Source organism: Siphateles boraxobius, unplaced genomic scaffold (genome assembly GCF_051911475.1).
Source record: "Siphateles boraxobius isolate OS27281-9 unplaced genomic scaffold, OSU_SipBor_1 12, whole genome shotgun sequence".
Classification (NCBI taxonomy): domain Eukaryota; kingdom Metazoa; phylum Chordata; class Actinopteri; order Cypriniformes; family Leuciscidae; genus Siphateles; species Siphateles boraxobius.
Genome location: NW_027508722.1, coordinates 22,328,156 through 22,355,487, shown reverse-complemented (window position 1 = coordinate 22,355,487; position 27,332 = coordinate 22,328,156). Strand labels below are relative to the sequence as shown.

At 37.9% G+C, this 27,332-nt stretch overlaps 2 protein-coding genes across 4 annotated transcripts; one reads left to right on the top strand and one right to left on the bottom strand.

The window, feature by feature from the left end:
- Positions 1 to 8,134: 8,134 nt before the first annotated feature.
- On the top strand, positions 8,135 to 18,187 carry atxn1b (ataxin 1b). Of its 3 annotated transcripts, none has more exons than XR_013196784.1 (4): positions 8,135 to 8,518; positions 11,653 to 13,755; positions 13,870 to 14,689; positions 14,974 to 16,503. XR_013196784.1 is itself a non-coding variant. In XM_077212647.1 (4 exons), exons 3-4 carry the CDS (start codon positions 11,860 to 11,862, stop codon positions 14,458 to 14,460), a joined length of 2,487 nt encoding a protein of 828 aa, XP_077068762.1. In that variant the 5' UTR covers positions 8,136 to 8,518; positions 11,653 to 11,743; positions 11,844 to 11,859; the 3' UTR covers positions 14,461 to 18,187. The 3 variants fall into 3 exon arrangements, 2 of the variants coding, with proteins under 2 accessions (XP_077068748.1, XP_077068762.1); XM_077212647.1 differs by having other exon boundaries at positions 8,136 to 8,518; positions 11,653 to 11,743; positions 11,844 to 13,755; positions 13,870 to 18,187; XM_077212633.1 differs by having other exon boundaries at positions 13,870 to 18,187.
- A 1,776-nt stretch (positions 18,188 to 19,963) lies between these two features.
- On the bottom strand, positions 19,964 to 26,726 carry mylipb (myosin regulatory light chain interacting protein b). The gene is made up of 7 exons (XM_077212660.1): positions 25,819 to 26,726; positions 25,072 to 25,262; positions 22,787 to 22,972; positions 22,459 to 22,656; positions 22,174 to 22,338; positions 21,187 to 21,604; positions 19,964 to 20,751 (listed from the first exon to the last, which is right to left on the bottom strand). The coding sequence occupies exons 1-7, from the start codon at positions 25,903 to 25,905 to the stop codon at positions 20,584 to 20,586; spliced, it is 1,413 nt and encodes a 470-aa protein (XP_077068775.1). The 5' UTR covers positions 25,906 to 26,726; the 3' UTR covers positions 19,964 to 20,583.
- Positions 26,727 to 27,332: the final 606 nt, after the last annotated feature.

The window sequence follows — 27,332 nt, the reverse complement described above, 5'->3', positions numbered from 1 at the left end:
CAAGACTTTGCCTAGATTTGATGTCCTCATTGCTGACATTTCCCCTATTGTAAAATCTCTTAAACTCATCGATAACAGTAAGAACAACACATTTCTTAAGAACTATGTATGCTTTTTTCCTACTTGTTGAGGAGCTAGTTCTTTTATTTATTTATTTATTTTTGTTAATGTACTCAATGCAGTTCTGTTTCTTCTTTGTAAAAAAAATAAAAAAGCATGAGATCCTACCCTCCCTTAGAGCGCGCTTCAAAGCCACGCCTTCTTCAAAACACATGAACGCACACACAACAGCATAGATATCATATAGAGATATAGGTGCTGTTTTCACCGCATTTTTGTTCATATGCATTTATTAATTTTTAGCATTTAGTAATTTATTTGTAATACACACTTTAAGTGGGCTAATAAAAAAGTATTGCCTATTTATATTGAATTATGTTTTTAAAACATACGGGCAGAGTGTGACGTCATATTGTAAATCGTTGCAGTGTGCATATAAATAATTCGTGTCCAGTCCACTACCGTCCGTGAGAAAGGTAACGTTAGGCACTTCTAGACAGGTTTTTTGTGTTCATTTCTATTTCCTGTGGTTTTGCGGACTATTTTATTGTATATAACAGTGTAAACAGCTCAATAACTCTTTTATTGAAAGGCTTAATTCATGTCCCGTAGACCGGTGCATTACGATTGCAAGCAGTATCAAACATGTGATTTGTACAGTCAATGTCTCGCTGTGTGTCTGCTGTTTTCGAGTGTTCTTCTCACCCTATGGCTCTCACCGATAGGCATGCTGTGCTTCGCGGAGTTTTGATGAGTTTTATAGACTTGATATGGTTCCTTATACACAACCCCGCCAAAAAAAAAAAAAAAACACAACACAACACCACCAACCTAAAACATCTTCCTTGGCCCCTGTTGCCATCTCTAATAACAATTACGACATGCCATGAACCAGTATAAGATTATTTGTCACATGTTAACGCAGAGGTCGAGTTACACAAAACTTAATGTTTGAACTTAAAAGAAAAATAAAAATAAAATAAAAAGCGTGTCAAACAGCACCTGGTTACTGGACTAAGTTATATTTTGAGTCTTATTGGGTTAAAACGGTCAAATACACACAAGGTTTACATAAACACAGTTGGTTAGTTGCCTGTGTCTGTCACGGAGACAGTGCTGGAGACTGTGCTGGTGTCCGTGCCGGAGATGGTGTCTGTGCCCATGCCGGAGATGGTGTCCCTGCCGGAGATGGTGACCGTGCCGGAGATGGTTTCCCTGCCGGAGATGTTGTCCCTGCCGGAGATGGTGACCGTGCCGGAGATGGTTTCCCTGCCGGAGATGGTGTCCGTGCCCATGCTGGTGCGCCGGAGACGTGTCTGTGCTGGTGTCCGTGTACGTACCGGTGTCCGTTTTCTTATTGGTTGATCGTCTTGATTGTTCAGAGTCATTACTCTTGGTGTATAAATAGTCCTCATGTTTCCATTGAATCTAGTCTATTTTTGCTTGTGTAACTGCTGTGAGTCTCATGTAACCAAGTCAAATTCACGTTTGTCTCCCCCTAATTAACAGAAGTATTTCTGTCTTTAAGGTAAGATGCAAACAAATTCACCAGTGTAGCAAAAAGTTCTTTACACGCAGTAACAGTTCTATTTAGTACCGTATCGTCCTGAAGAACCCTTCATATGCTGAAATGGTTCTTTGTGTTTGAGTTACGGGTTCTTTATTCCCGCCTTTTTGTTTTTCAAATCTGTAACTGTCAAAGCCTCCTCATTACTGATTTTCTGGAGCTCAACTACAGTTACTACACAGACTGTCAACATACTCTCATCAGGTAAATGATTTCTTTCTTAAAATATCTATAAATTAAAACTTTAAAAATTGTATCAATCATTTCCTATTAATCATGTCTTTTTCTCTTTTTAATATAACAGAACATGTAGGTGTGAGCAGCTTTGTTTAGTTGAAGGATACTCATCTTCTCTTCTCCAGAAAGTAAGTAACAGAGATATGCAATTTATGATCCATATTGTTTGATTTTTTTATTATGATTTTATGCATAAACATACCCAGTCACAAAAAAACATTAAAGCTATACCATGACTTTGTCACTTTTTCCTTTTAACATGGTAAAGGGCTCATCTGTCAATTTTATTTGCTAATTTTTGCCTTCATGAACAAATGGAAGAGACACAGTGTAACTCTAAAGTCAATTGTTTATTTCATATAAAGATGATGTTTCCTCATCATCTGCAAAGAGAAACTGCCCACTCAGAATACACACATGAAGGACATAAAGTGGGGGTTGTGAAGATATTTTACAGGAACTTGGTCTTCATTACATCTAAATCGAGTTCAATGTTAATTGTTATTTATTAATGTATTCAGCTAACCTCTGTTTTTAGAGCACTGTCATTTTTGCTATGTCAATAAAAAAAAGTACCTAATTGACACAACATGTTTTTTTTTAATGTAAATCCCAAATAGAGGCAAACAAGATATAAGACCAGGTAGATAGAGGGCTAAAAACAATATTAATAAATCATTTATAAAATATAATATTAATCATAGTAATATTAATAATATGAAGATACTAATATACTAATATTAATGTAAATAAATATAGTTGAAAAGGTTATTTATAGCACCTTTATGGTCCTCACTTTCAAAGTTCTTTATGGAACCTTATAAATAGGGTTCTATTCAGCACCAAAAATATTTTTGTTACAAGCCGAATAACCCTAATTTGGTACTGTTTACAACCATTTTTCTTAAGAGTGTATCTTTAAAGTACAAAGTGGCTTTGTTCTAAATGTATTGTAGTAGTTGTTTGCCAAGCTCATAAGTTACTCGGTCTATAGCAGAGGTGGCTAAAACCATATTTTTGGCATTGAAATAAAGAGAATATAAGTTAATATAATTACAAAAATGTAAATTACAAGTTTGATATTTGGCTCTTATAGTAAAATGTTTGAGCACCTTTGGCCTATAGAAATAATGTTGCCACGCAATGAAAAACAGATTTACAGCGACATTTCATGACCAAACCAAATATTGACCTCAATGTTTCCACCAAGAGAGAAATTAGGCAGAAATAATATTCAAATAATCTTTGGCAGCCTGTAAGACATGGAGCAGGAATAATTTTCATTCCTGATAATGTTTTTTATAGTGACTGACAACATTTATTATGCATTAAAAATGAAATGCAACTGTAGAAATCTACAAATGGTAGCATTTATCATATTTGTTAAGCAAAAGCGAGGAAATCTATTTTCACATGGTTTGCAAATTGCTCTATAATTCTACATTTCATGTTTCTGCGTAGAATTAACCATTTTAACCACCAGTATTTGCGGTGAAGCAGTGACCGTGATTAGAGATGGATACTCTAGTAATGGCTTTATAATAGCGTGGTTTTATAATTGCTGTTTGTTTGTTTTCTTATGTTTCCTTTCTCTGTTAGGCTGCCAAAACCACAATTGAGGCTGCATTGCCCCTCCCTTGCCCTTGGTATTAAGCCTTTTGAGTGTCTGATAAAGAGAATGTTATTGCATTCCTTACTGTAAGCCTCAAATATCTAGTGGTCAGTATGGGTTTTCACTTTTATTAGGCATTCAGCACTTTTGACCACTGAACATTGCCTCCTTAACCCCTTGGCAATGGTTGAAGAAAAAAAGATGATGTTCTTCATGTCTGTGCTTGTAAAGAGGTTGAGCTGCTCCTTCCACCATTCTTGTCCTTGCTCCTTGTGTTGTATTCTCAGCAGAAGTGTGTAGGCCAGAGCTATTTTTGGCTTAATGTTTGAAATACGGGTCTGGAAAAACATTTAAATTTCAGAAAGGTTTGGCTGTCTGTTGCTGTGGTCGGCTCTGTTTAAGAAGTATAGAGTACTTGAAAGCGTAGTTCACCCAAAAATGAAAGTTTTGTCATCATCTGTCACCTTCATGCCATTCCAAACCTGTATGACTTTTTAAGATTTTTGAAAGTCAGGGGTTCAAACAACATTGTACCTGCAAAATAGTACTACAAATAACTGATTATGTGATTTCTTAGAAGTTTAACAGCTCATCTGTTTTACAGTCAGTTGGACCTTGCAAGCACATCAACATGTAATATGTCCTGAACATATTGTCAATTAATCATCCAAATATAAGAGCTATTTATTCCTTAAATGTCTGCTTGTAAACCATACATAGAGTTTAACCGTACCTCTTGTCAAATGTCCATTGATTTAAGGGTGCAACAATTTTTGCTGAACAAATATAGTGTTAAAAGGTGAAATCTATAAAAGCATTTATGTTCACATGGGTACATATAATTTCACATAACGCATGACTCAGAGAAAAATTCTCAAGGTGGAAGCCTTGAGAAATTTGTAGACCCTGTCCTTGTTACCTCGGCAACACAGGTCCTTGCATAATCTTCCCACATGCTCAGAGAAGGCATACCTCCTAAATCAAGGGACTTTCCAGTTCGAAGTGTGTACAGATCACTCATGGCACCGGACTGGTTGCCTTCCAATCAGAAAAGTCCCTTTAGGGGAAGTCAGTTTTCTCAACGACCATATTGGCAACATCCTACAAAAATAGCTCCTATCAGGAATAGGGAGAGACCGAAACCTCTGAAACTGATTGTCAAGATTGCATATAATATGTTAAAATTAGAAGTAAAACTAGATAACAATGGCATAATAAATTTAGCTAGTTCTGAACAACTCATGCCAAAAGCCTTATTTGTATGGCTAGTCTTGCTAATCCAAGTGGAATAGCTATTATATGAATACATGACGTAACTATATCATCATTATCTTCGCTGGCTTTGAATTACAAATATAGCCTACCATACAAAATAATTTAAAATGTCTTAAATGTTATTTTTTAAGTGTATTTATTTTCTAAATTCTGCGACCTAATTTCTGTTAACTTAAGTTGGTCCTCTACTACATAATATATTATGTTAGCTTGTGTCCACTGCAAAGTCCTGTCCCCCTTATACATGTCTGGACATGTTAGGACATGTCTCAGTATCTCTGAGAAATTTCAGGAAGGTTCTGTAGGGTGAACGTTCTTTCAGTGTGAGGACTGAACAGGTGTCAGAACTTAATACAGCAAACAGAAGAGTAATTATGGAATTACGCAATACTGTTTTGCTCCAGGGGTTTGCAAAATTGACTGGATGTCCTTGAGAAGAAAATGGACCTGATCATGGACCATTGTGAGTTCATTTCCTCTGTGTGACGCATCCAATTTTTCTTTTGCTGTAGTTATGTCTTTTTATTCTGAGTTTTATGAGACCTGAGATCGAGGGCTAAACTAAAAATAATAATAATAATAATTGCCTATGGCAAGCACCACTAATAAGAAGAAAACAGAAACAGAGAAACTAAGACTAGCACCCGAGCCAGAACACTTCATCGCTCTTTCATCTCATCTCCCTAGTGACTGGTTAAGGCAATACCTCAACAAACAGTAACATAGCAACTCTCCCAGAATCTCCTGCTATTAGAAGGAAAGGAGATATATCAAAGACTGTCCCTCTGTAGGGCTTTGTAGGGTTTAGACACTGAGCCATCCAGAGTGAAAATAGTACAGGTATTCTCTGAGTCTTCCTAACAGTCTCAGCCGAAGCTGCTGGACGCCTGTTGCCTCATGGCAATAAAAAATAATAACCTATAGAATTGTTTTATAACAGTTGATGCTTAATACTTATGTGGAAACTGTGATATATTTAAGAATTATTTTATGAATACAAAGTTCAAAAGAACAGGGGCCGTATTCACAACACATTTTAAGGCTAAAAGTAGCTCCTAACTGGCGAATTTAGGAGCAACTCCTAAAAATAATGGGCGTGTCACTCGTAACTTTAGGACTCCTAATTTTTTTGACTAAGAGTAATTCACGAAGCATTTTAGCCCTAAAAGTAGCACCTAAGTCTGGGACAGCTTAAAAGAAGTCGAGAGGACTCCTAACTCACTAAGACCTATTCACAAACCGCTTTTTGTGGCATTTCACGTTGCGATGTTTTGAAATGCGTATGCGGCGGCTACAGGAGCTTCCAATCACGAGGGAACAATTTTGCATTGTAGGAATAACTAGGGATGCAACAACGCCACCAACAACAACCAAAACTACTCACTGCATGTAAACTAATTGTAACATTTCATTGTGAATCAAATTAAAATGTTCTTCTCTTTGCAAACGTAGGCAGAGGCATAGTGACAGATTAATTCAATAATGTTGCAAAGATATTGCATCAATCCATATGTTTCATTAGGCTACTAGGCTATTTGTTTTTCCTTACTCTTTATTCATTTAGGCTATTTATTCAGTTATTCATCATCTTCCGTCCTTCGCACTACTTGTGTAGCGCACGCATTCTCAGACCTGTCACCTGTCACTCATCATCATAGGGGAGGTGTTTGGAATCATTCCCGCGTTACAATCATCAGCCAATCAAGGTGGTCACTTCAGTCAAGCTCGTGCATGAGTAATGACGTCATCCATAGCAACGAAGACTCACTCTTAGTTTAGGAGTTGTCATTTTTCTTTACTAAGAGTAGGTCTGAAAGGCGTTGTGAATAACTTTTAAGAGAAAACTCCTAGCTAAAATATTTTAGTGCGATTTAGGAGCACTCCTAGTGGTAAGATAAAATTCTTTGTGAATACGGCCCCTGACTTGTTTAAAACATATTTTTTTTTGTATCATTACTGTCACTTTTGATCAATTTTGCATCCTTGCTGATTAAAAATATTAATTTCTTTAAAAAAAATGTTTGAACGGTATATATATTATATGTAACTATGCCAATTAAAGTTTACATGTGTGTTTTACTCATGTAAACTAATAATATTTATTAGTTTATGTTTAAGATTTTAAAACCTTGATGACACAAAAGAAGATTAGGATTCATCATCAAAATCAAGAAGACGACACACTGAGAGATGTCCATTTTTGGGTGAACGATTGGCTTTGAGAAGTCTATGTTTAGTGTGTTGAGGTGTCCAAAGAGGAGTTTCCTTTCATATACTATATGGTGGCTTTGTATCTGTCTGTGGTTTAGCAAACACACCCAATGCAGTGCTAAGATCTGCTCAGAGAGAGTAAACCAGGCCAGGCTAATATTAGAGGTTAAATATTGCTGATGGCTTTTCTATGTTCCCAGCATTTCTCCTGGTTGACAGCATGTGTTTCAAACACAGGGTGTTTTCAGATCTTCTCAAGGTTGTGTACGAAGATAACATTTTTATATGTGAGTGTGTGTGTGATGGAACAAGTGACTATTTGCATGTGGTTCCCCCCTGAGGGTGAATTGCAACTACTTTGCATGCATAATGTGAGAGACATATGGGTTTCTATGTTTTTGTATGTGCTTATTTAGGTGCGTGCATTTTCCATTATAATAATATGTGCTTGTTTTTGGTGTATTCTCCTATACTTAATATTGGACCTTTGGATATTGTGTTGGATTAGGGGGCTTTTGAGTCGAATATGTGAGTAATTGTGCAATTCTGGGAGTCAAGTGTAGGCCTAGGCTAATGATAATGAAACATTAAACATGAATTTATCCAATTAGAGAACGTTTAGTATACGTGCTACAATGGTTCTCTGTACGTTATCACACAGAACCTCCCTGCAATGTTAGTATATGTGCCATCAGTAATTGGTTTCCAAATAAATAACCAAGTGGGAAGCATACACTAACATTAGGGAAACCTTCTGGGTTTATTTCAGGGCAGACTTATATAGCTCAATGCAAATGTGCTTATTCTGATCACACGTAATGGTGGTGAAGCACTAAATTAGTTTTCCACCGAGAGAAACTAATTAGTTGTAGAAAGAAAGCGAGTAAACGCCTAGAAACCCTCTCTAAGACTCTCTCAAGAGAATTTCATGGTCTGTGGTGTGTTTGTGTTTCTCGCGAGTGCAGTGGTCTACGTGAGGGTACGTGTTCCTTCTAGTGAGCTCGGTCCCTTGCTCACAATTTTTCTTCCCCCCTCCCTCCCTTTCCCTATCCCTGTCCTTCCCTCTCTCTCTCGCTCTCTGTCTCTGTCTCTCCATGTGTGCGTAGTCTGGGCGCCCTGCCAAGTGGAGTGTGTTTTTGAATGAATACCTGATGAGGCTGCTGAGGCTGACTGGGGGAGGAGGAGCCGTGTTCTCTAGAGCACTGTGTGTGTATGTGTGAAGAGAGAGAGAGAGAGAGAGAGAGAGAGAGCTGGCAGTCAGTGTGCCTTGCATAACATACGCTGTAGCTCTCACACGTAGGGCTAGTGAATAAGCGCAGACGAGGGGACTTCCTTTACCCTCGGCCCACCTAGCAATTGTCGAAGGAAGTGGAAGAGAGTGAAGGCAGGGGGAACATTGGACATGGAAGAAGACATAAATCAGAGGACTGCTTTTGTGACCTGATAGCAGAGCTAAACCTGGACAAAGGACAGCTTGCCAGTGGGTAGAGTGAGTTACACTCGTAGTGCAGAGAGAAAGAGAGAGAGAGTTGTTAAAGGCTCCCCTATAAAGAAAGGTAAGGCATCACCCTTAGATGAAATGTTTGATTGGTTTTCAATCATACATGCTTATTGCACGATTATTCTTTAATTCTAAGAAGAGAAGAAAATATAATGTGCATGTATCTGACAAATTATTGTAATATTATAGCTAATAATTACCAATAGGCTTTGCAGAAATAATTTTAATTCTTTGCAAATGTTTCAGTGTTACTCTGTATGTTGTGCTCTTTTGCTTGTAGGGTGAGAGTAGAGAAACAGGCTTTAGCCTTTGTAAAGGCAGCAACAGCTCTGTTTGGATTCATGTCTAGCTTAGGACTCCCTAGACTGCCTCTTAAAGGGACAGGCGCCCATATAAAAGGTCGTTAAGTGCAGAAAGGAGCTGCGTACGGGTGCTTAACGGACATGAGTGAAAAGCCGTTTTAGGAGATGGGCATATTTTTTGAGGAAAGACGTTAATATGAGCATTTCATTTTAGAGAAGTTATGTTTTTTTATTTGTATACATTATCATTGGCACGGGCTCAGTCATCTCTGAGATGACATCATTGAAAAAGGTGTCACAGCACAATGCAAGTAATGTTTTCCTGAAGATTTTGCATGCATAGAAATAACTGTGTTACAGTACGTAGCAAAATTATGTTACTATTTGTTTGTATAGGAGATAATTTGTGAAATGGGAATATTTACATTCTGAAGTCGTTGTTTTGTGACAATTATTCAGACATCTTACATTAGTATCGCTTTATTTACTATTAGTATGTTAATGTATTTGCATGGATTTATTGCTGTGAATATGTTGCGTTGATGACTTTTTATCTGCACCCGGCCTGCAGAGTATGAGATCTGCTGTTAAAGAACTAGAAGGATACTGCAAGTTGTTCATCTTTCTAGCTCTTTGGCCAGCCACACTGTAAGCAAGTGTGTGTGAGCGTGTGTGTGTGGGTCAGGTTTTGACTACATTGTGAGAACTAGATGTCCTTATAAGTGATAGTAGAACCTACAACTGAAATCACTATGATTTATTTAAGAAATTAGAAATTGTCTTAATAAAGTATTAAAGGTTTCTGTGGGTTAAATGTTAAGGGATATAAAATATCTTTAGTTCAATTTAGTACTCTCGCTGAGGTTCTTTCAATAAAAAACCATCTGTTGTTGTCATGGACTACAGCCCTGTGGCACTGAAAGGAGAAAGAAAACAGAAATTAAGCATTACTTTTATGTATGTGCAGCTGTATTGCCTTGCAGGCTTAGTTTAAGTTAGGTATTTTGAATTGTGGGTATATTTCAGTAGTGCTCTTTGAAACTCCCCTCAAATAGACAGGCAAATATAACACTCAGTAAGAGAAAAGGAGACATACAGACACACAAAAATAATGTGTGAAATGTACGTATTCTTGAAACTTTCTCACAAATGTTTCCTCTCTAAGCTGAAAGTTCTCTTCTAAGCTGAAATATAATTTATCCTTGTATATATAAGGAACCAGGAATTGTATGCATGCAAGTATACTGACAGCTGTAGTACATCTTAGAAACACAAAGCCCATATTACATTCAGAATTCTTATTATATTTCTTAGTCTTATTTTATTATAATTCTTAGTCGATTGGGCTTGATATCCACAGATTCAATCTCTCATTAAAGTATTTGTACAATCCAATGAATGACTGTCTGTCTGGTGGGGTTAATGGTAAACAATATTGTCTGCCTGCATTGTGAATTTTTGTATTTTTCCTCCAATTTTAGGATGTGTCACTCACAAATGTTTGTTATGGATCCATGTGATTGCATGAAATGGTACAGGGGAATGCAGTTGTGTCTAAATGTAATGTTTTTAATGTATTTTTGTTACGTTGTATGTGTTGAACAGTGTAAAATTGTGATCTAGTGATCACTACCATTCTATTGTTCTTTGATTCATGAGCACTCTGCACCAAATCACATATGCATAAGTGCGTATCAGTCCAATGGATATGCTGATGTGTGTACGTGTGTGTATTGTGAGCTGTGTACAAAAGACTGAAGCATTTAATGGCTGTGTGTGGTGTACGCTGTAGCAGGGGAAAGTAGGACAGTGATTGGTGCAGATCTACTGTGGTGAAGGGATCACTCCCTCCCTCTCGCACTTTCCCTCTCTCTCTCTCTGTCTGTATTCTCCGCTGTTACACTCTAACTCAATAACCCTGCTCGCTTGCAGGCAGAGCTCAATGTGGGTCAGGAGAGCCAGTGTTCTCTCTCTCTCTCTCTCTCTCTCTCGGTCTCTCTCAGTCTCTCTCTTCCTTCATCTTTTTCCTGTCCACACACTCTCACTGCATGTTAAGTTGCACCCTGTGCTCTCTTTATCCTCACTGATGTATGTAGATGAACATTATGTATATGCAAACATTATGAGTTCGAGCCCTTGAAGCATGAGTAAGATTTGGATTCAGATTTGATGATGGAGATGTGCTATCTGCAGTCCCTGATAGAACTATCACTTGAATAAAATAGTGTGAGCTTTACTCAAAATGTAGCCTATTTCAATTCTACTCACTGAATGAATACAATGATGTTGTCTTTTTCACTAAACTGATAAAGTATGGTTTACACTGCAAACACATGGAATTGAAAAGGAACTCAGAGTGGTCAGTAGAAATGCTGAAGTTTTGGCTTGGTTAGCATGGGCCAGTTAGCTATATAGAGTGGTGCTGGTGTGACATCACTTTTGTAGGCCAAAATACGGAAGCGAGTTCGCATTTCAGCACTTCCGGTTCCATCGTCCCAAGGTCAATGGGTTTTTTGAATGGGGTTTTGGTTAAATGGTTAAAATAAGGTCTGTGGTGAACACAAGCTCAAGACGCTTTCACATTTAGTGATAATCCAAACGCCTATGGGAAAATCCTATTGGGTTTTTATCGAGGGAACCATTGTAATGCTAACTACCGGTTGGCCTACAAAGTAATGTCATACCTGCACCACTCACCACTCAAAATTTTCAGTTGATAATCAAATTCAAGTATGTGCCATTTCAAGCTATTTTTTTTATTTGGCACTCATAACTGAATGGATGTTAAGGTAAAAATAACATAATATGCTACCTTTAGGCAGATGACTCAAGGGCAGTGCATAAAGGATGCAGTTTCTCATTTTTGTTTTTTGTCTGTCTGATGAAGGTACGGACTTATAACCATCAGTGAGAGATGATTCCACATGAAGCACATGGATCCTTTCATTACAAGAGTCTTGACAATACGCAAGACCAAGGTAAAAGCGGAGCTAAGTAATATAACTATGAAAATCTTGACAACTGGTTTCTACTTTGCACTCTAAAAATCCTGATCAAGACAAGTGGGTTAAAATACAGGAAAAACTCCAAGACCATGAAGTCTAACCAGGAGCGTTGTAATGAGTGTCTTCCGCCGAAGAAGCGGGAGATTTTAGCTCTTGAAGAGAAGCAGGTGCTGGTGTCAGCTGCTGTTAGTGAGAGCCAGAGTGGAGAGAATTTGGCTTGGCTAGCCAGCGTTGCTACCATGGCTAGCATGGCCCACATCCCCAACAATGCAGGCCCATCACAGAGCAACAGTTTAGATCCTGACAGCCCCCCACCATCAAATAAGGCTCTCACTGTGGTGACAGAATATCCTTCAGCTACTTCATCTGCTGGCTTTTCATTCTCTTCCAATAGCTCTACATACAGAGGAGTCTTCTCCGGGCCTACCGTGCTAACAGCCAATCCTACGGTTTTCTCCACAAGCCTTCCTCAAACCATAGGCTCCGTCCAATATACACAACTTCCCCCCAATCTCCAGCTCATAGGGCCCTATACAAGTTATATCTCTTCACAGATTGTAACTTCCACATCCAGTCCAACACAGCCAGGGAGGACACCACAAGAGGTCTTGGCCACAACAGCTGGCATTTCCCAAGCATCCAGCCTTGATTCACAGAGTCATCATGTGATTTCTTCTATATCAAATGTTTCCCACAGTCAATGCATTCAGGTAGAGAGTGCTCCTTTGGGTTTGACAGTTTCCTCCCCTTCTGTCCAACTGCCCCTTCAAATCCATCCACACTCAACTGTCCTTGCCCCTCATGCCCTGGCTCTCACCCCCTCTCAAGTGGTTCTACACTACACCGATGGTTTCATTGGAAAGCAGCTGGACTCCCATCCCAGAGAGGTGCAAAATGGTGCACTAGGAGAGGTTACAGTTGTCAAGCACAGTACTACTATGGCCAAAGGGATCTCTAGCCAACCAGAAAGTGACCAGAGCCACAAGCAAAATCATAACCTGGGCCTCCAGACCCAAGCTCAGGTTTTGCTCCCAGCTGACTATAGCTCTCATGACAGAGCAGGACTTCAGACATCGCTGATGTTGGTATCCAGTAGCCACCTTGCAGCAAACAGCAACTCTGAGTTCCAAAGTATCTTGGCCAAGGACCACTCATCTTTGCAGCTTGCTGAGAGAGGAGGTATCTGCATAGGCAAGCCAATGTCCAGAGTGTCCGCTCTTACTTCCTCAGACAGCCAAGTTTCTCCGGCCTCCACCATCTCTCAGCACACACTCCTGCAGGCTCCTCACAATACTCCCCAACAAGAGCTCTCCACCAGCCTTTATCCTGCCACACAGCTCCCAATTATTGGCTACATCACTAGTGCTTCTGGTGGACCCCAACAAGCAGTAACTGGTTATCAAAGCAACCTGCCACAGCACGTGGTGATCTCAGGCAACCCCTCCTTGCTCATTCCGGTTAGTGCCACTAACATCAATCCATCTACTGCTGAGCCAGAGGTCACCCACTGTTCTGTCATCCCTAGTGTAGCCAATGCATCAACAGCTCTGCCTAATACCTTTATTAATACATCCCCACATGCAGCTGCAGCTTCAGTCCTAGCCAATGGTAAAAACATCACAGGGTCTGATGGAAGTCATGCCCCCTGTGCCATGCCAAGTCCAAGCCAAATACAGCTGCCTGTTTTTTCAGCCAGTGTAGTGGGATCTCCAGTCCCTGTAACACCTCCAACATCTACAAGTCCTCAAAGCTCACCATCATCACCATCAGCGGGCCTACCACCATTCTTCATGAAGGGCTCTATTATCCAGTTGGCAGACGGTGAGCTGAAGCGCGTGGAGGATTTGCGAACAGAGGACTTTGTGCAAAGTGCAGAGGTGAGTGGAGAACTGAAGATTGACTCCAGCACTGTAGAGCGCATAGAGTGCAGCCGAACACCCAATGCTGTCATCATACAGTTCTCGGTGGGAGAGAACAAAGCCCAGGTGAGTCCATTTCTTTTTTAACTCAAGTTCACTTACCATGTTAGCGGTAATCTTCAGTAGTGCTGAATGAACCTTTGGAACTAAAATATTGTTTTTGTTTTTTCTTTATTTTAGGTGTGTGTAGAAGTCCTGGTGGAATACCCCTTCTTTGTGTTTGGTCAAGGTTGGTCATCCTGCTGCCCTGACCGCACCACCCAGTTGCTAGCTCTATCTTGTGCCAAACTCTCTGTGGGTGATGTTTGTATCTCTCTCACCCTTAAAAGCCTAAAAAGCATTCAAAAGAAAAATAATTTTTCAGCGTCTGTGATGAAACACAACAACCCTTTGAAATCAGCCAAAAACAATGGGTCCATTGAGGAAAGACCAACCCAAATGGAGGATCTTAAGAAAGAACACAAAATTACATCAAGAGTGGAGAATACTGTCGAAGGAACACTGGTTGAGACTTCCAACCAAAGAAATGTGTTGACCCTCTCAGAGAATGGGGACATAACACCTCAGACACTGGTCAACCAAACCAACCAGGTGGAAAAAACATACACATCTAGTGCAGAGAGAGCAGTTAGCCGCAAGAGGAGATGGTCTGCCCCAGAGAGAGGAGAAATGTGGAGGTCGAAAGAGGACCCTCAGATTTTACCCAAATTTTCCTTCCTCCCACATCAGCTGAAGGTCAGCATTGAGGGCCGCTCCAGCACAGGTTGCTGAGGGCCTTCTGAACACCATAGAGCAGTGATAGGGAGTTGATTTCTTTCCAAGAAATACATCATTAGCCTTACTTGATTATTTTGAGAAGTCACATAAAGTTGATCAACTGAATAAAATTTGTTTTTGCTTGGTGTCCCATGCTTTTGTTTCAACAAGAAAGACTCACAAAACTTTTCCCATCACTGCCATGAACTCAAAGAGGGACAAGGAAGAGCAGATTTTCTTTTTGGTACTTTGCTTTTTGTTACTTTGTGTTGCTTTCATGACATTCATTTGACATTCATATCCAGGTTACTGTAATGTTTATATATTTTTACACAAGAATGTGTGTGATCATTTGAGTTGTCTCATATGTAATATTAATCTATAGACTTTCCTTTTAAATCAGCTGGACATGACAATTTTGGGTTGTATATTGCAATGTCTGACCTTTTTTTTGCTACACTCAGCTTGCTACACATTTAGTGTCTAATTTAGTCTACTGTTGTGTTTACTGAATTCGTTCATAATCAGGGCCTTGACTGGATATGGACCGTTACAAGGAGTGATGGCAAAAGGCGAACAGTGAGATATGTCATTTGTGTGAGTATTATTACAAGTGATTTAGAGGAGTTGTGCGAGCACATTTATCTTGACAGAAGCAAACTTCTACTTGTTTCCTGCCCCCATAATCCCGTGCTTATATAATGTCAGCTGAGAATGACAGGCTTTGCTCAAGTGACTACTTTGAATCATATCTAGGTCAGGTATAGCATCAAGATACATTGAATGTTTTATCCTTATATTTTAATTAAATTGCTGATAGTCTTCTAGATATGCAATACTGAGCTTTCACATACCTCATATGTGCATTTAGCAAATAACCCAATCAGATTGCCTCATCGAATCTGTGAGTGAGATAGCGTTTAAGAAGTCTTCACATTGTCAAACTGGCTATAGAAAAGTTTCCGCTCAAGTCAGAATTAGCACTTTAAAGAAAGGTTAAGGGAAGTCGAATGAATGAAGGTTTGGAAACATTCCCACTTCTGTTTTGTTACTACAACAACATACAGCTTTGAGTTCTGTTTGTCATTTTGTGCATTACTATCCATTTTATGTGCAAAGCACCTCTCATTTAGTGTTTTTAAATTACTGATGTCTTCTTTACACTATTTTCAGTATCGTGGGCCTTTCTCAGTCCAGCTGCAATAATGAACTCTTTGTTAAAGACACAATATAATCGCCATACATTGAAAACTAAATCGACACCACATTCTTGATGTTCAAAACAAGCGACGTTTCACAGGTTTATCCTAATAGAAATGGCCTTTTTGTATCAAAACTTGTTTATACAAGAAATTCATCATCTAATGAAGTTAACAAAATTATGTAAATAAAATGTATCCAGATATAATAATTTAATTAGCAAGAATCAATGAGTCAAAGGAGGATGCTGTGCTTTGTTCAATCTGTTCTGCTATTGAAAATCAAATTTTCTAGTAGGCAAAAATGGGAAAATATGGTTTGTGAAAATTAGACATGATCTAGGATATTTTTAATGGACTATGCCTCAATCCGTCACAGGCTAATTTTTGTTTGCATCAAATTTAATAAAGTACTCAGACTAATGTATGTCAGTCACTGTGACTGTGGATCTCTTTTAAAATGTTGATTTCATCATAATTAGCAGTATGCCACTATTGGCCTAAACAAGGACAGTCTTTGTATGTTCTCTGCAGAGAAAAAAGAAAGAAAATGATGAATGTTGAGACACTATTTTAGATTTTAGTATCCACCTTATCTATTTTCTCTGTCTTTATTTTTGCTGTGCTGGAGAAGCTAAACAAATTTAAAGAAATTAATTTAGTACACTGCAATGACAAATTACAGATAAGGTAATAAGACAAAGTTTTTTTATATGACAAATATAATTGCTATATTCCATAAATAAAAGCCGCATGGGATTGTCTTCATATTTTATTTAATTTTTTGTTTGCAAAAAAGTCAAGTAATTCTTATCAAACTCCATTGACTGCTGTTATAAATTCAGAAAAAAAAAAGAAATCGTGGGATTCATATAAAAATTTTGCTATTTGCACAAATAGACATTTTAAAGAGAAAAGTCAAGTGTATGTATGGAGTGTTATAGTTAACACTTTATATTGCCAGCTCTGTAGGTCACCTAAAACTATAAATTTTGATATGTGTGGTCATGAGTGTGAGTTTGTTGACTGACTTAAGTAAAGGTATTGTTGTGTCGAGGGTTATATTCAGATGGAATCACAATAGACCTCATATTGTAGACGTAATGCTTGATTGCACATTCAGTCCAATTTGGATTTGGAATTTATGCACTTTTGAAGAGAGAGGACAATGAAAGCGATGGTTGATTAGTAGCCTCACATAGCTACAATTTGTTCAATAGTCTATTGTAATGGTGATCTTGGTAAGTAGAAGACTTAGTGCTATGACAATAGAAACCATTACGAAATTTCAATGTTTCTGGACTGTTGTATGTTTCATATGTATCATTGTTCTCTCTCTTTTCTCTCTTTTTTCTCTGTGTAGCTACATTTAAACCTCAGTGTGTGTGTGTGTGTGTGTGTGTGCGCGTGTGTGCGCGTGGATAACTTCTTTGAAGTCAGTCAGGTTTTTGGCAATGTTCTTTTATTCAGTGTGTGCTTTTCTGTTTCAATCTAACAATAGTGATTTATTATTATCTGCATAAAATAAAAACCTTTTTGTTAAAAAAGAAGGCTGCAACCACTTGAAGGCATACAAGCGTTATAACGATTTATAGTAAAACTGAATTCTCAGGTTGAGAAACTGGCCCGAAGACTGTTTCTGTTTCCTGTATTACTTTTTGGAAAAACACTCTAAAACTGAGTTCATTTTAGCTCCAGTGCTATGACTCATGGGAAGTCACTGGCTGACTATTGCGCCCTCTACAGCCCATCATTGTACATGCACCCAATGTATAAAGAAGGCTAACTTTAGCTAGCATGATGATGTGTTGTGAGTGTAGCTCACATGCTTGCTATTGAAAATGTGTTCATATGAGAAAATAAAAGAGTCTGGTGTAATGTACAAGCCTGGGCATCAACAATATGGCTTTATATGGCTGTCCAAAGACAAGTCCAAATTTGTTGTATGCATATGCCTCAATGGTCCATAGCCAGGATTAGCTCTAGCAATACCACAAGGCCTCATTAAGGGTTGAAAGACCACACTTGAGATTGACCTATAAAATACACAGTCACTGATCCCAATGTTTGTTTTTTAAAATATTATTTTAAAGGAAGTTCTAGATATTTTACCGTTTTAAACCTCAAGGTTATTAAACCTCAGAGTGACACTTATCTTTAAAAAAGAAGAAAAAAGCACATACCTGATTTCTCACTTTCTTATATATTTGATGTAAATGACTATATTTGTGTGATTTGTTGTACCTGTGATATTTTTCTCATTCTTTGAAAAGCTCCTTTTCTACAAACTGACAAAAAGCAATTAAGACAAAAGTCAACCTCAACTTTTCTAACTGTAGTGTGTTTATGTGAACAGAGCATCCAAGACTGTTCAGTGAAGTCAGTGATCATTTATTTGGTGGTGCTTGCAAGTTTTTGTAGCTGTTTTGATTTTTGTGAAATGGAAAGGAACATCGAACTCGGTGAATATGTCAAAAACTTCCTGTTAGTACAAATCTATTGTATCTGTATAATCACTCTAATAAAATACTGTGCCAATTTTACTTGCCTCTTTCCTTTGATGAACTGATATTTTATTTGAGACAATAAACCTGAAATTGAAACTGAAACAGGTAAGTAAGTTACAAGTTTTGACGGTCAGGCCACATTCATATAGATGCCTTGAATTATTTAATGGAAAAGACAAGGTTGTGTTTGACCCCTTTAGAAAGCCTCCTTAGATATTGGCATTCTGACTACACATACTCTATAAATTCATCATACATGCACATGGTGTGGGAAAAGATGCAAAAAGATTGACACAGGACTCAGCATTTAACTGAAGAGGATTGACTTTCAGTAAAATTATTGCCCCGTGTCACAGCTCATGTGAACTCTCCTAAGACACCAAGCTTCTGGTACTGTACGTGACAGACCTACTTTACATAAAACTCCAGCCACCCAATACATAACACATGTGAACACCCGTTCTCAGTAGTGATGTGAAGCTTAAACCAGAAGTGCTTGACATGAAAATAGCTTGTGACAGGCAAAAATTGTGCAAGAGTTATGAACTTTGGGCTATAGGTTTGTCTGTAAGCATATATTAATGCATAGCAGTTTTCTTTATGTAGTAGAACATTCTGTACCTTGTTCCAGGCCTGCAGTTGACAGACCCTCCAAATCTGGGCCAGCGGAGACAGGGCATTGAGGAGCTTTTTTATTTCCTGAACATTTACGACTACCTTATGTAATAGTCTTCCTCAACAAATAAGATTTATATTTCGCATAGGCTACAATCTACTATAAGCAATATTACATGAGTTCTGTTGTAATGAACGATTAACAACATTTCTTCAAACAAAATTCATAGAACTGAACGGTTTATTCCAAATTTTCTGAAGAGACTTGATCCCTTTTTATGATGAACAGATTGAATTTAGGCTTTTATTCACATTTAAACAAACACATACAGAAGCTCAACCGAACCTGCTTGACACGTGAGAACAAAATTCATTGGTTCAAGGGGAAGCTTAAATGTGCTGCGTAACACAAGAATGAAACTCATTGTTTCTCTTACATCAAGTGAACATGCTTTAACACAACAGATGTTGTTAAATGTTTATATTTGAATAAAAGTCTACATTCAATCTGTTAATCATATAAAGCAATCTAGTCTCTTCAGAAAATCTGGACTAAACCGCTCAATTCATTTGGAACGACAATTCAACGACGTGAGGGTGATTCATTAATGACAGAATTCAAATTTTTGGGTGAACTATCCCTTTAAACCACCTCTAATGGACAGACTAAAAGCCCTTATGGCAGGGGTTTTCAAAGTCAAAGACAGCCGGCCCCCCTTCTAACACAACATTGTATTTCACTGGTCATGCTCTGTAAAGAAGCATAACACTGTCAGGTATTTGCTTTACTGATATTTAGTTGTCTTTAGTGTACTCTACTGTACTGCCACTTCAGAATCATGATAACATTATATTAGTTATAACCTTTGCCATCAATTCTGACATATCAGACACTGTACATATCAGTTCTGTATTGCATACAGTATATATCACCAGTTGATAAACATACAGTTTATTGGTAGATGTATACGTGCAAAATGTGAGTCTCATAACTTTACAATGGGACTCCGTACTGTACAGCATGGTTCATAGATGTGGATCAAGAGAAAAAGTGTGTGTCTGAGTTTGTTTGACTAGTATTACAGTTTGTGTGACCAAGGGTACACATGGAAAGGTGTAAAATATTACTGTATACTGGAGAATTAATCTATACTAGAATTAATTCAACAAAACAAATATAATAATACCAGGCAGGTATTGAAAGGTGTGTAAAATCTCTTTATTCTATTCGGATACGGATGAAATACATGTCAGTATAAAAGAGGACATAACTTTATTATTTAGACCTTTTTGTAATATAGTGCATTAAAGGCTTTTTGTGAATTTTGCGAATACTGCAGTAGCACTAGAAAGAAACCCATTTAATGTAATTACATGAAATTTGTATTGTTTGAAATATTTATACAATAAAACTGCATACACAAAGACAAATATAAATATAAAATAAACCTTTAAAAAATCTTTTCTGATAAAAAATATAGTTGATGATGTGGAGTGTTAACAACTAGATTTGTATTGACTTGTGCATTCTTATACAGTACATTAAAAAAATCATAGGAAATATTGCAGTGTACCGTGCACAACATTTGCCTCCAGTGTAAACGGTTTATTCATTTTTAGGCCTGTAATGTGCACACTGAAAAATAACAGTATGATTAGCAGAAGTCAGAATTTTTTGAGGTACTTCTGGATAGCCAGCCTCACTCTGTGCAGTTCAGCTTACTTAACAGAATCACTAAATATTTTATCCTAACATTTCTTCTGTATTTTTAAAATAGTCTGTGGCCAATAGTGTCCACGTGCGGATGTTATCCATCCTACAGCTGGCAGGTGTTTTCTTTACTGGCACAATCCTCTGAGATGGCAGTCCCGCTGGGCACACTGAAGGTAGTGGTTTTTGCCTCTGCCAGGCCAAGTAGACTGGCATTGGTGGGTAAATAGACATGCTGAACACGGTCCACTTCTGAACGGCAAACTGGGCAACACTGATAAAAGAGGAAAGAAGGTACAATATCACGAATATTAACATACAAACATATTCCTCTTATCTACACCTCTATATTTTTTCTTTATTGTTCATGTTAATTATGCAGTTGGGGATGTGCTAGTTTTACTGAACTGATATAACACTTCTGTGATATCAGAGGGTAAAATTCAAACGGTCATAGGACTGCTGCAAAACGAAAATGTCTGATTATCAAGATCTTCAGCTCGAACAGCCGCTAATGGTCAATGACGAGAAATATGCTAAGAGGGTAACCAGAGGTTATGTAAACCTAATAGTGCAAGTTCTCTTAATCATTAACTTAACTGGTCAATTTAGATGACGATTCCTTAGCATGAGAAAACCACACTTTGATTTTATATTGTCATGAATGTTGAATATATATTTATATATACAGTAATGATGCAATAATCACCTGAAGTTGGCTGGCACACTTATAGCAGCAGAACATGTGTCCACAAGGACAGAAAGCAGCATTGATCTCCTGTTCGCAGCACAGAGCGCAGGTCAGGGAATCTTGTAGCATTTGGAGCTTCTCCTTGAGAATTTGAGTTTCTCTGCAGCCGACACACATCCGCTTTTCCCTTACAACTTTTATCTGTCTCAGCGGCGAGTGGCTGTAACTGTCTCTTGGGCTCCCACATCCATTCACAGCCATCCCTGCATTGAACAGGGCTCGCCGGGCACGGTCATACACTTCTTTGGATGTGCGCTGAATGTCAAAGATGTACCTTTTACCAAGGTCAATGCTTTCATTGAGGAAGAGGGAGGCCAGGTGACCCTTGAAGTCACGGCTATATTGCATCTTCACCGTGCTCATTACAGTGTCACACCTGAAGAGTTAAGTTCAAAATGTGTTAAATAAAACATGGGTATTAAGTTGTTTTAATGTTGTTTTTTTGTTCTAAAAATGTATTGATCATTAATGGAGCCCAAAAAGTATAGGTATTGCTTCTTTACATTAAGTTCAAAATTGAAGCAAATTCAGTAATTAAACACAGTTGAATTATTGTTAGCAATAACTAAAATGAAAATAACAAATAAAATAAAATTTTAAAGTAGCTTAACGGGGAAATCAAAAACTAAACTAAAATATTTTCTTTTTTCTATGACTCTAAAACAATAATAATAATAAAATAACCAAAAATACATGCTACAGCAAAAATGCTAAAACTTAATATAAAATAAAACTAGAATAAACTTCCGCAGAGTGAAAACCAACAAAAACTAAAGTGAAAATTCTAATTTAAAAACAAAATAGAAATAAATTCGAAATTCAAAACTAGAACAACCCTGGTTGAACAGAATGAAAAGAAACAGTAAATGCTTAAAGGTTTATTTCATCCAAAAATGAAAATCCCTTTCCTCTAGCAAAGTCTAATAGAATTATATCAGTATTCACCTATAGAAGGAGTGAATCTCCGTGATAGCACGATATAGTCCATTGGCAGCACAAGGACTGATGAACTTAAAAAGGAGAACCATACTGTCCCCACTGTCCTTTGTGATGGTCACATACACATTCCTTCCGGACTGAGTGGCCATTTGAATGACTGGGTATACGATTCTGGGGAAAAAAGATTTGATTTCATATTTTTATTCAGAAATCATGGTATAGAAACATTTATTTTAAATCTTTAAATGACCTATTTAAATAATATTTCTTATATTTGTCATATATATGTACCTTTCAATAGTGGTGAAATCTGTTTTGCAGACAAACAGTCCCTCTGGTCCGACCCCGATGAGCAGCTCCTGTCCCTCAGAGTCACGCGCGGAATGCCACTCCACGCCATAGTAGTTGAGGGAGGAAACCAGCTGCAGGGCTTGATATTCTGCTGAAGCCTGACTAACACCCTCCAATGCCTTATGCCTCAAACAAATGCTATAAAAACATGAAAGACAGCGCTGAATCACTTCTTTTTTTCTACTGCATTCAGAGGAAGAACTAGTGTTGTTTTGAGGAAGAACAAATGTTATTCTGACTGAGAATATTCACTTCCCAGTCTTCTTACTTGTTGATAATGTCATGGCTGGGCTCTTGACCATAGATCTGTGAGTAGCAGTATTTGGCTGTGTTTTGGTTGTAATCTCCAAACTCTGCCTGAGCCAGTAGTGCACAGAGCTTGATCGCCTGCTCTGCATCCAGTCGCAAGCTTCCTTTGAAAAGCTCCTCCTTCACATGCATCAGAAACAAATGTCTGCAAAGTAACAGAAAAATACATTGAAAACATTGTATAAATCTACATTTTGCAACAAAACACTGAAGTCTATTGAATGAGGAACTAGAAGCACATTAATCAAGTCTGTATACTTACACACAATTGTATATTATATTTTCCTAAATTGTTTTCATATGATTAATGATGTATAGAATAGATACAGAAAAAGGCAAAAAATTTCCAATTTGGCTGAAACCCTAGAAATGTGGACATAATCATAAAGCAAGCAACAGCTTCTGACTGAAATGTGCTGAATCATCAGTAGTTTTTTTTTGTGACCGAAGGGAAAATAATGCTTTCATAACTCTATTACAGAATTCTACTGTATAATATTTGATACATGAAATTCTAAGGCCTCTAAATTATCAACATGATCAAAACTTTGCTGAAAAACCCAATTTATACAATATTCTATGTGCTTTTTTGCACTCTGCTTGATAGTTCATACTTTTTTTAGCAAGTAAAAGGCCTTGTAAGAATAACTTTTATAATGTTAATAATATTAAAGATGAACATTTACTGGACTGAAGCAACTTGAAGTTTAGTTTTTAGTTGTTTTTTTAGAAAAATCATGTTAAAATACATTTATATGTATTTCATGCAAGTAGTCTGTTGTCCTGAAGTAAAAATCTCATTGAATTACATTAAAAGAAATCTGTATTTTATTTTACTTTTTGGTCATTTAAATAATATCATCTGCTCACATTTTTGCTCAGTTTGGACCTTTGAATAAAAGTTTTTTCCTCCTCGGGTATGAGCGCCATATATACTATATGGGCCACAAAAGCCTGCTTTATCAAATATGATACAATACATAACTTTTTTTGTTTTATATTTTGTCTAAAGTTTCAATAAACTGTTCTATCCACTATTATTTAGGCTTTACATGGTTAACTGAGATACTTGTTTGTGTAATAAATAACATGAATATTTAACCGTTTTTCAATCGTCACACTATAATATATAGCCTAGTTGTATCTCTCAGAAACTTTCATGCACTGTCAGCCCACTGATATTATCTAAAAAATGAGCTGGCTTGAAGCCAGGTTTACTCAGCGGCCTAAACCCGCTGAACTGAGGTAACAGAAGCAGATTTGGGATTTCTGGCACGTATTTTTTACAACTTGACATAAATCACTTGTAGAAATAGTATAATACATTTTGTAATTTATTCTTAATTTTGTAATTAATTTCTGGCAATAATGCAGATCAAACCTATTGCCAATTGGTGTATTTACTACGATGGGTATTGCATCACAAAAAGACAAATAGTGTATTAGCCAATATTTATTTCAATATAAAACAATCAATCACACAGCCTCCACCATAATAATTAATCTGTTGTCATAATCATAGATTTAAAGACTGAAAGAGACTAACAAAGGCTGATGGAGGGGGCACTGGATCTTGTCCCACCATTGTATAAGATTATGTAAGAGGCAGAATCACATTACAACATGTTTCAACTCCGAATCAGACAAACTGACACCTCCCCACCCCCACCAACAGCCCTCATCAGACGTGACCAAACAGCTCCACTAGTCTCTACTTAGGGAACACACTGTACTGCTAATGTATTCAGTGTTTACTTTTCTTAAACTTTAAGAAACATGTGTATTGTGTAACCATTTGAACCTCCAAAAAGCCTCCAGAGAAAAATTATTTAGCTGCCTCAGCAGGCCTACATGAGGCACTCCCTAACTGAAAGAGTGCCAGTTTCAAGAGCAAACATGAACACTGGCAACTCCCTGGCACAGACCCAGAAAGATATATGAAAAGATGGATGAAGATGTGGGACAAAGGTAAGAACACAAAACCTCTGAGGCATACAGAATTTTGAATTATGCTATCACTTTAAGCAGCTGCTTCCTGTTTGAGCTCATGAGAAAAACAACTAAAAAAACAGAACTGTGCCTCAAGTTCTCCAGACTGAGCAAAAATGTGAAACCTCAAAGATTCTGCAGCCACAGAGGGATCCTGTTTTTTCAAAAATTGAAATATTTTTTTTTGTGCATATTTGCACAATCTCTGAGCACATGATCACATTGCAACTTATATTCACTTAGGAGGAGTTTCACCTGGTTTGCTCTTGCAGGATTAGATGCGGCTCAACAAAGAACTTCACTCGCAGCCTCAGTCTGCAGGGAGACAGGCAGTCCACTTGTTGAGAAATCCTGTTTCTGAGATTCATCCATAAAATCTCTCCCTTTGCACCGGTGAACTGAAGCCCAAAATAATCCACCTCTATGATTCCCATTTTCCGGCATATCTGTAAATGAAACACCATGACAACACCATGGTCATTTTTTGTCATGCATAAGTGTGTGCTTTTAACCAAAGAATGCTGGGACTTGGGCTCTGTGCACCCCTCCTCCTTTAGAAAGACAAAAGTATTACATAAGAGGGACTTTTGAAGTGGTAATGTGGTATGAGAGAACACCTGCTTTTATAGTCATTTGCTGAAACATAATAATGAGGAAAAAGTTGTATAGATACGTTATAAGTAACAACAATTTTTTGTCTATACACTTTTCTAAAATACTTGCAGTAGTAACAGCCAAAATATTGCAATAAAGAGGCTTAAATATTTAAAATAATTTATAATGGAAAACGACTATTTGAAACAATAAACGTAATTATTTTTAAAAAATTGATGAAACATTGATAAAGCAAAAAAATAAGTGTTTTATACAGTAATTTGCCATGGCAATCATTACTTTTGCTGTCTATAGGCTATATGATGCTAATGAGTCTTCTTAGTACAAAAGTATTAATGTATATGATTGAATAACTTTCGCAACTTAAACTCGTTAATAGACACTCACCTTATTGAGAATGTCCTCTCCGTTTGATTTTGGATCCACCTCCACTTCCAGAACCACCGAGTCCGGACGAGTAATGTGGCATAACATTGTGAATGCAGTTATTGTTTCACACGCAGTCCAGGATAGCGGAGAAAAAGACCTGTAGCTGAGTCACGAGGCTGACTCGTACCCCATTGGAAAAACAGCGAAAGGAGGTTATGATGCCCTGCTTTCTCAAGTACCCCTTTTCCACCAACAAGAACCGGGTGCTGGTTCAGAGCCAGAGCCAAAGCTGGTTCAAAGGGTTCGACTGACGAGCTTAATAAGAACCGATTTGCCTTTCCACCGGCTAGAGAGCCACAACAGAGCCAGATCTTACGTCACTGTATACGTCTCATGTTGCCCAGCAACGCTAGTGCGGTAGCGCCAAACAGTACGCCAGGCTTGTTCGAGATGCATCGGCTTCTCGCAGATCGATCTCCGCATGACATCAAAGCACTGCGATAGCGATCTAAAAGCACAAGGAGTCGTATGTTCTCCAAACACTCCCGCAGCTCCGATCGGTCCGCGCCGCTCCGATGCATCTCGAACAAGCCATCAACAATAACGGACGTTGCAATACTATGGATGCTCATGGGTTTACAAAATACATCGGAGTCCAACGCGTTTGTGCAGCTCGCCGTAACTTACATAGACGGATATTTATAATCGAGCTGCTATTAGCTCGACTAGCTGCTATTTAAAAATGGCGGTCACAAGTTTCTATTCGTCTTGTTGGTCACGGTAACCCCGCCCCCAGCCCCTGACGCAAGTGGTTCTTACTTGGCTCTGTTCTAGACCAGCAATGATTTGGTGCTACTTAAGAACCACTTTTCCTGGTTCGGAGCTGGTGCTTTGCGTGTGGAAAACCAAAGAACCGAATTGAAACTAGGCTCTGGCTCCGAACCAGCACCAGCTCTGCCTTGGTGGAAAAGGGGTAAAGGACCCGCCTCTCCGTTATGTGATGTTCGATTCGCGAATCGTTCTTTTGAGCCGGTTCTTTTTAATTATTTATTCGAACTGATTCGCAAAGGCGTCTGTAACTACGAATGAATGAATGAATGAATGAATTAATGAATGAATGGCATTTATGTAGCGCTTTTATAGAAACAAGTCAAGTAACGTCATTGGCATTCGACCATTTTTGTACTAATTGCGTTTCTCTACAAGTCTTGGTGATAATTAACATAAAACCATTTTAAAAAAGCCTAATTTACACAAAGGACAGCGAGTGCCATTTTTCAGAAGGCAATGATTAAACGAACATTTTATGGTCTTATGCCTTCCACAGACAATAGGCTAGACAATTTGACTCAGTGATATCAGGATGTGAAGAGACTTTCAACTAGCTATAACAAAAAATAATAATTATGCAACACCTACTATACGCCTTTAAAGTGGTTTCCATAAATGATTACCTTTGCAACATTGACAGTTATTGAATTGAATTGAATCAACATTGAACTGAACTGAGCTGAATAATGCCACTTCTGTAG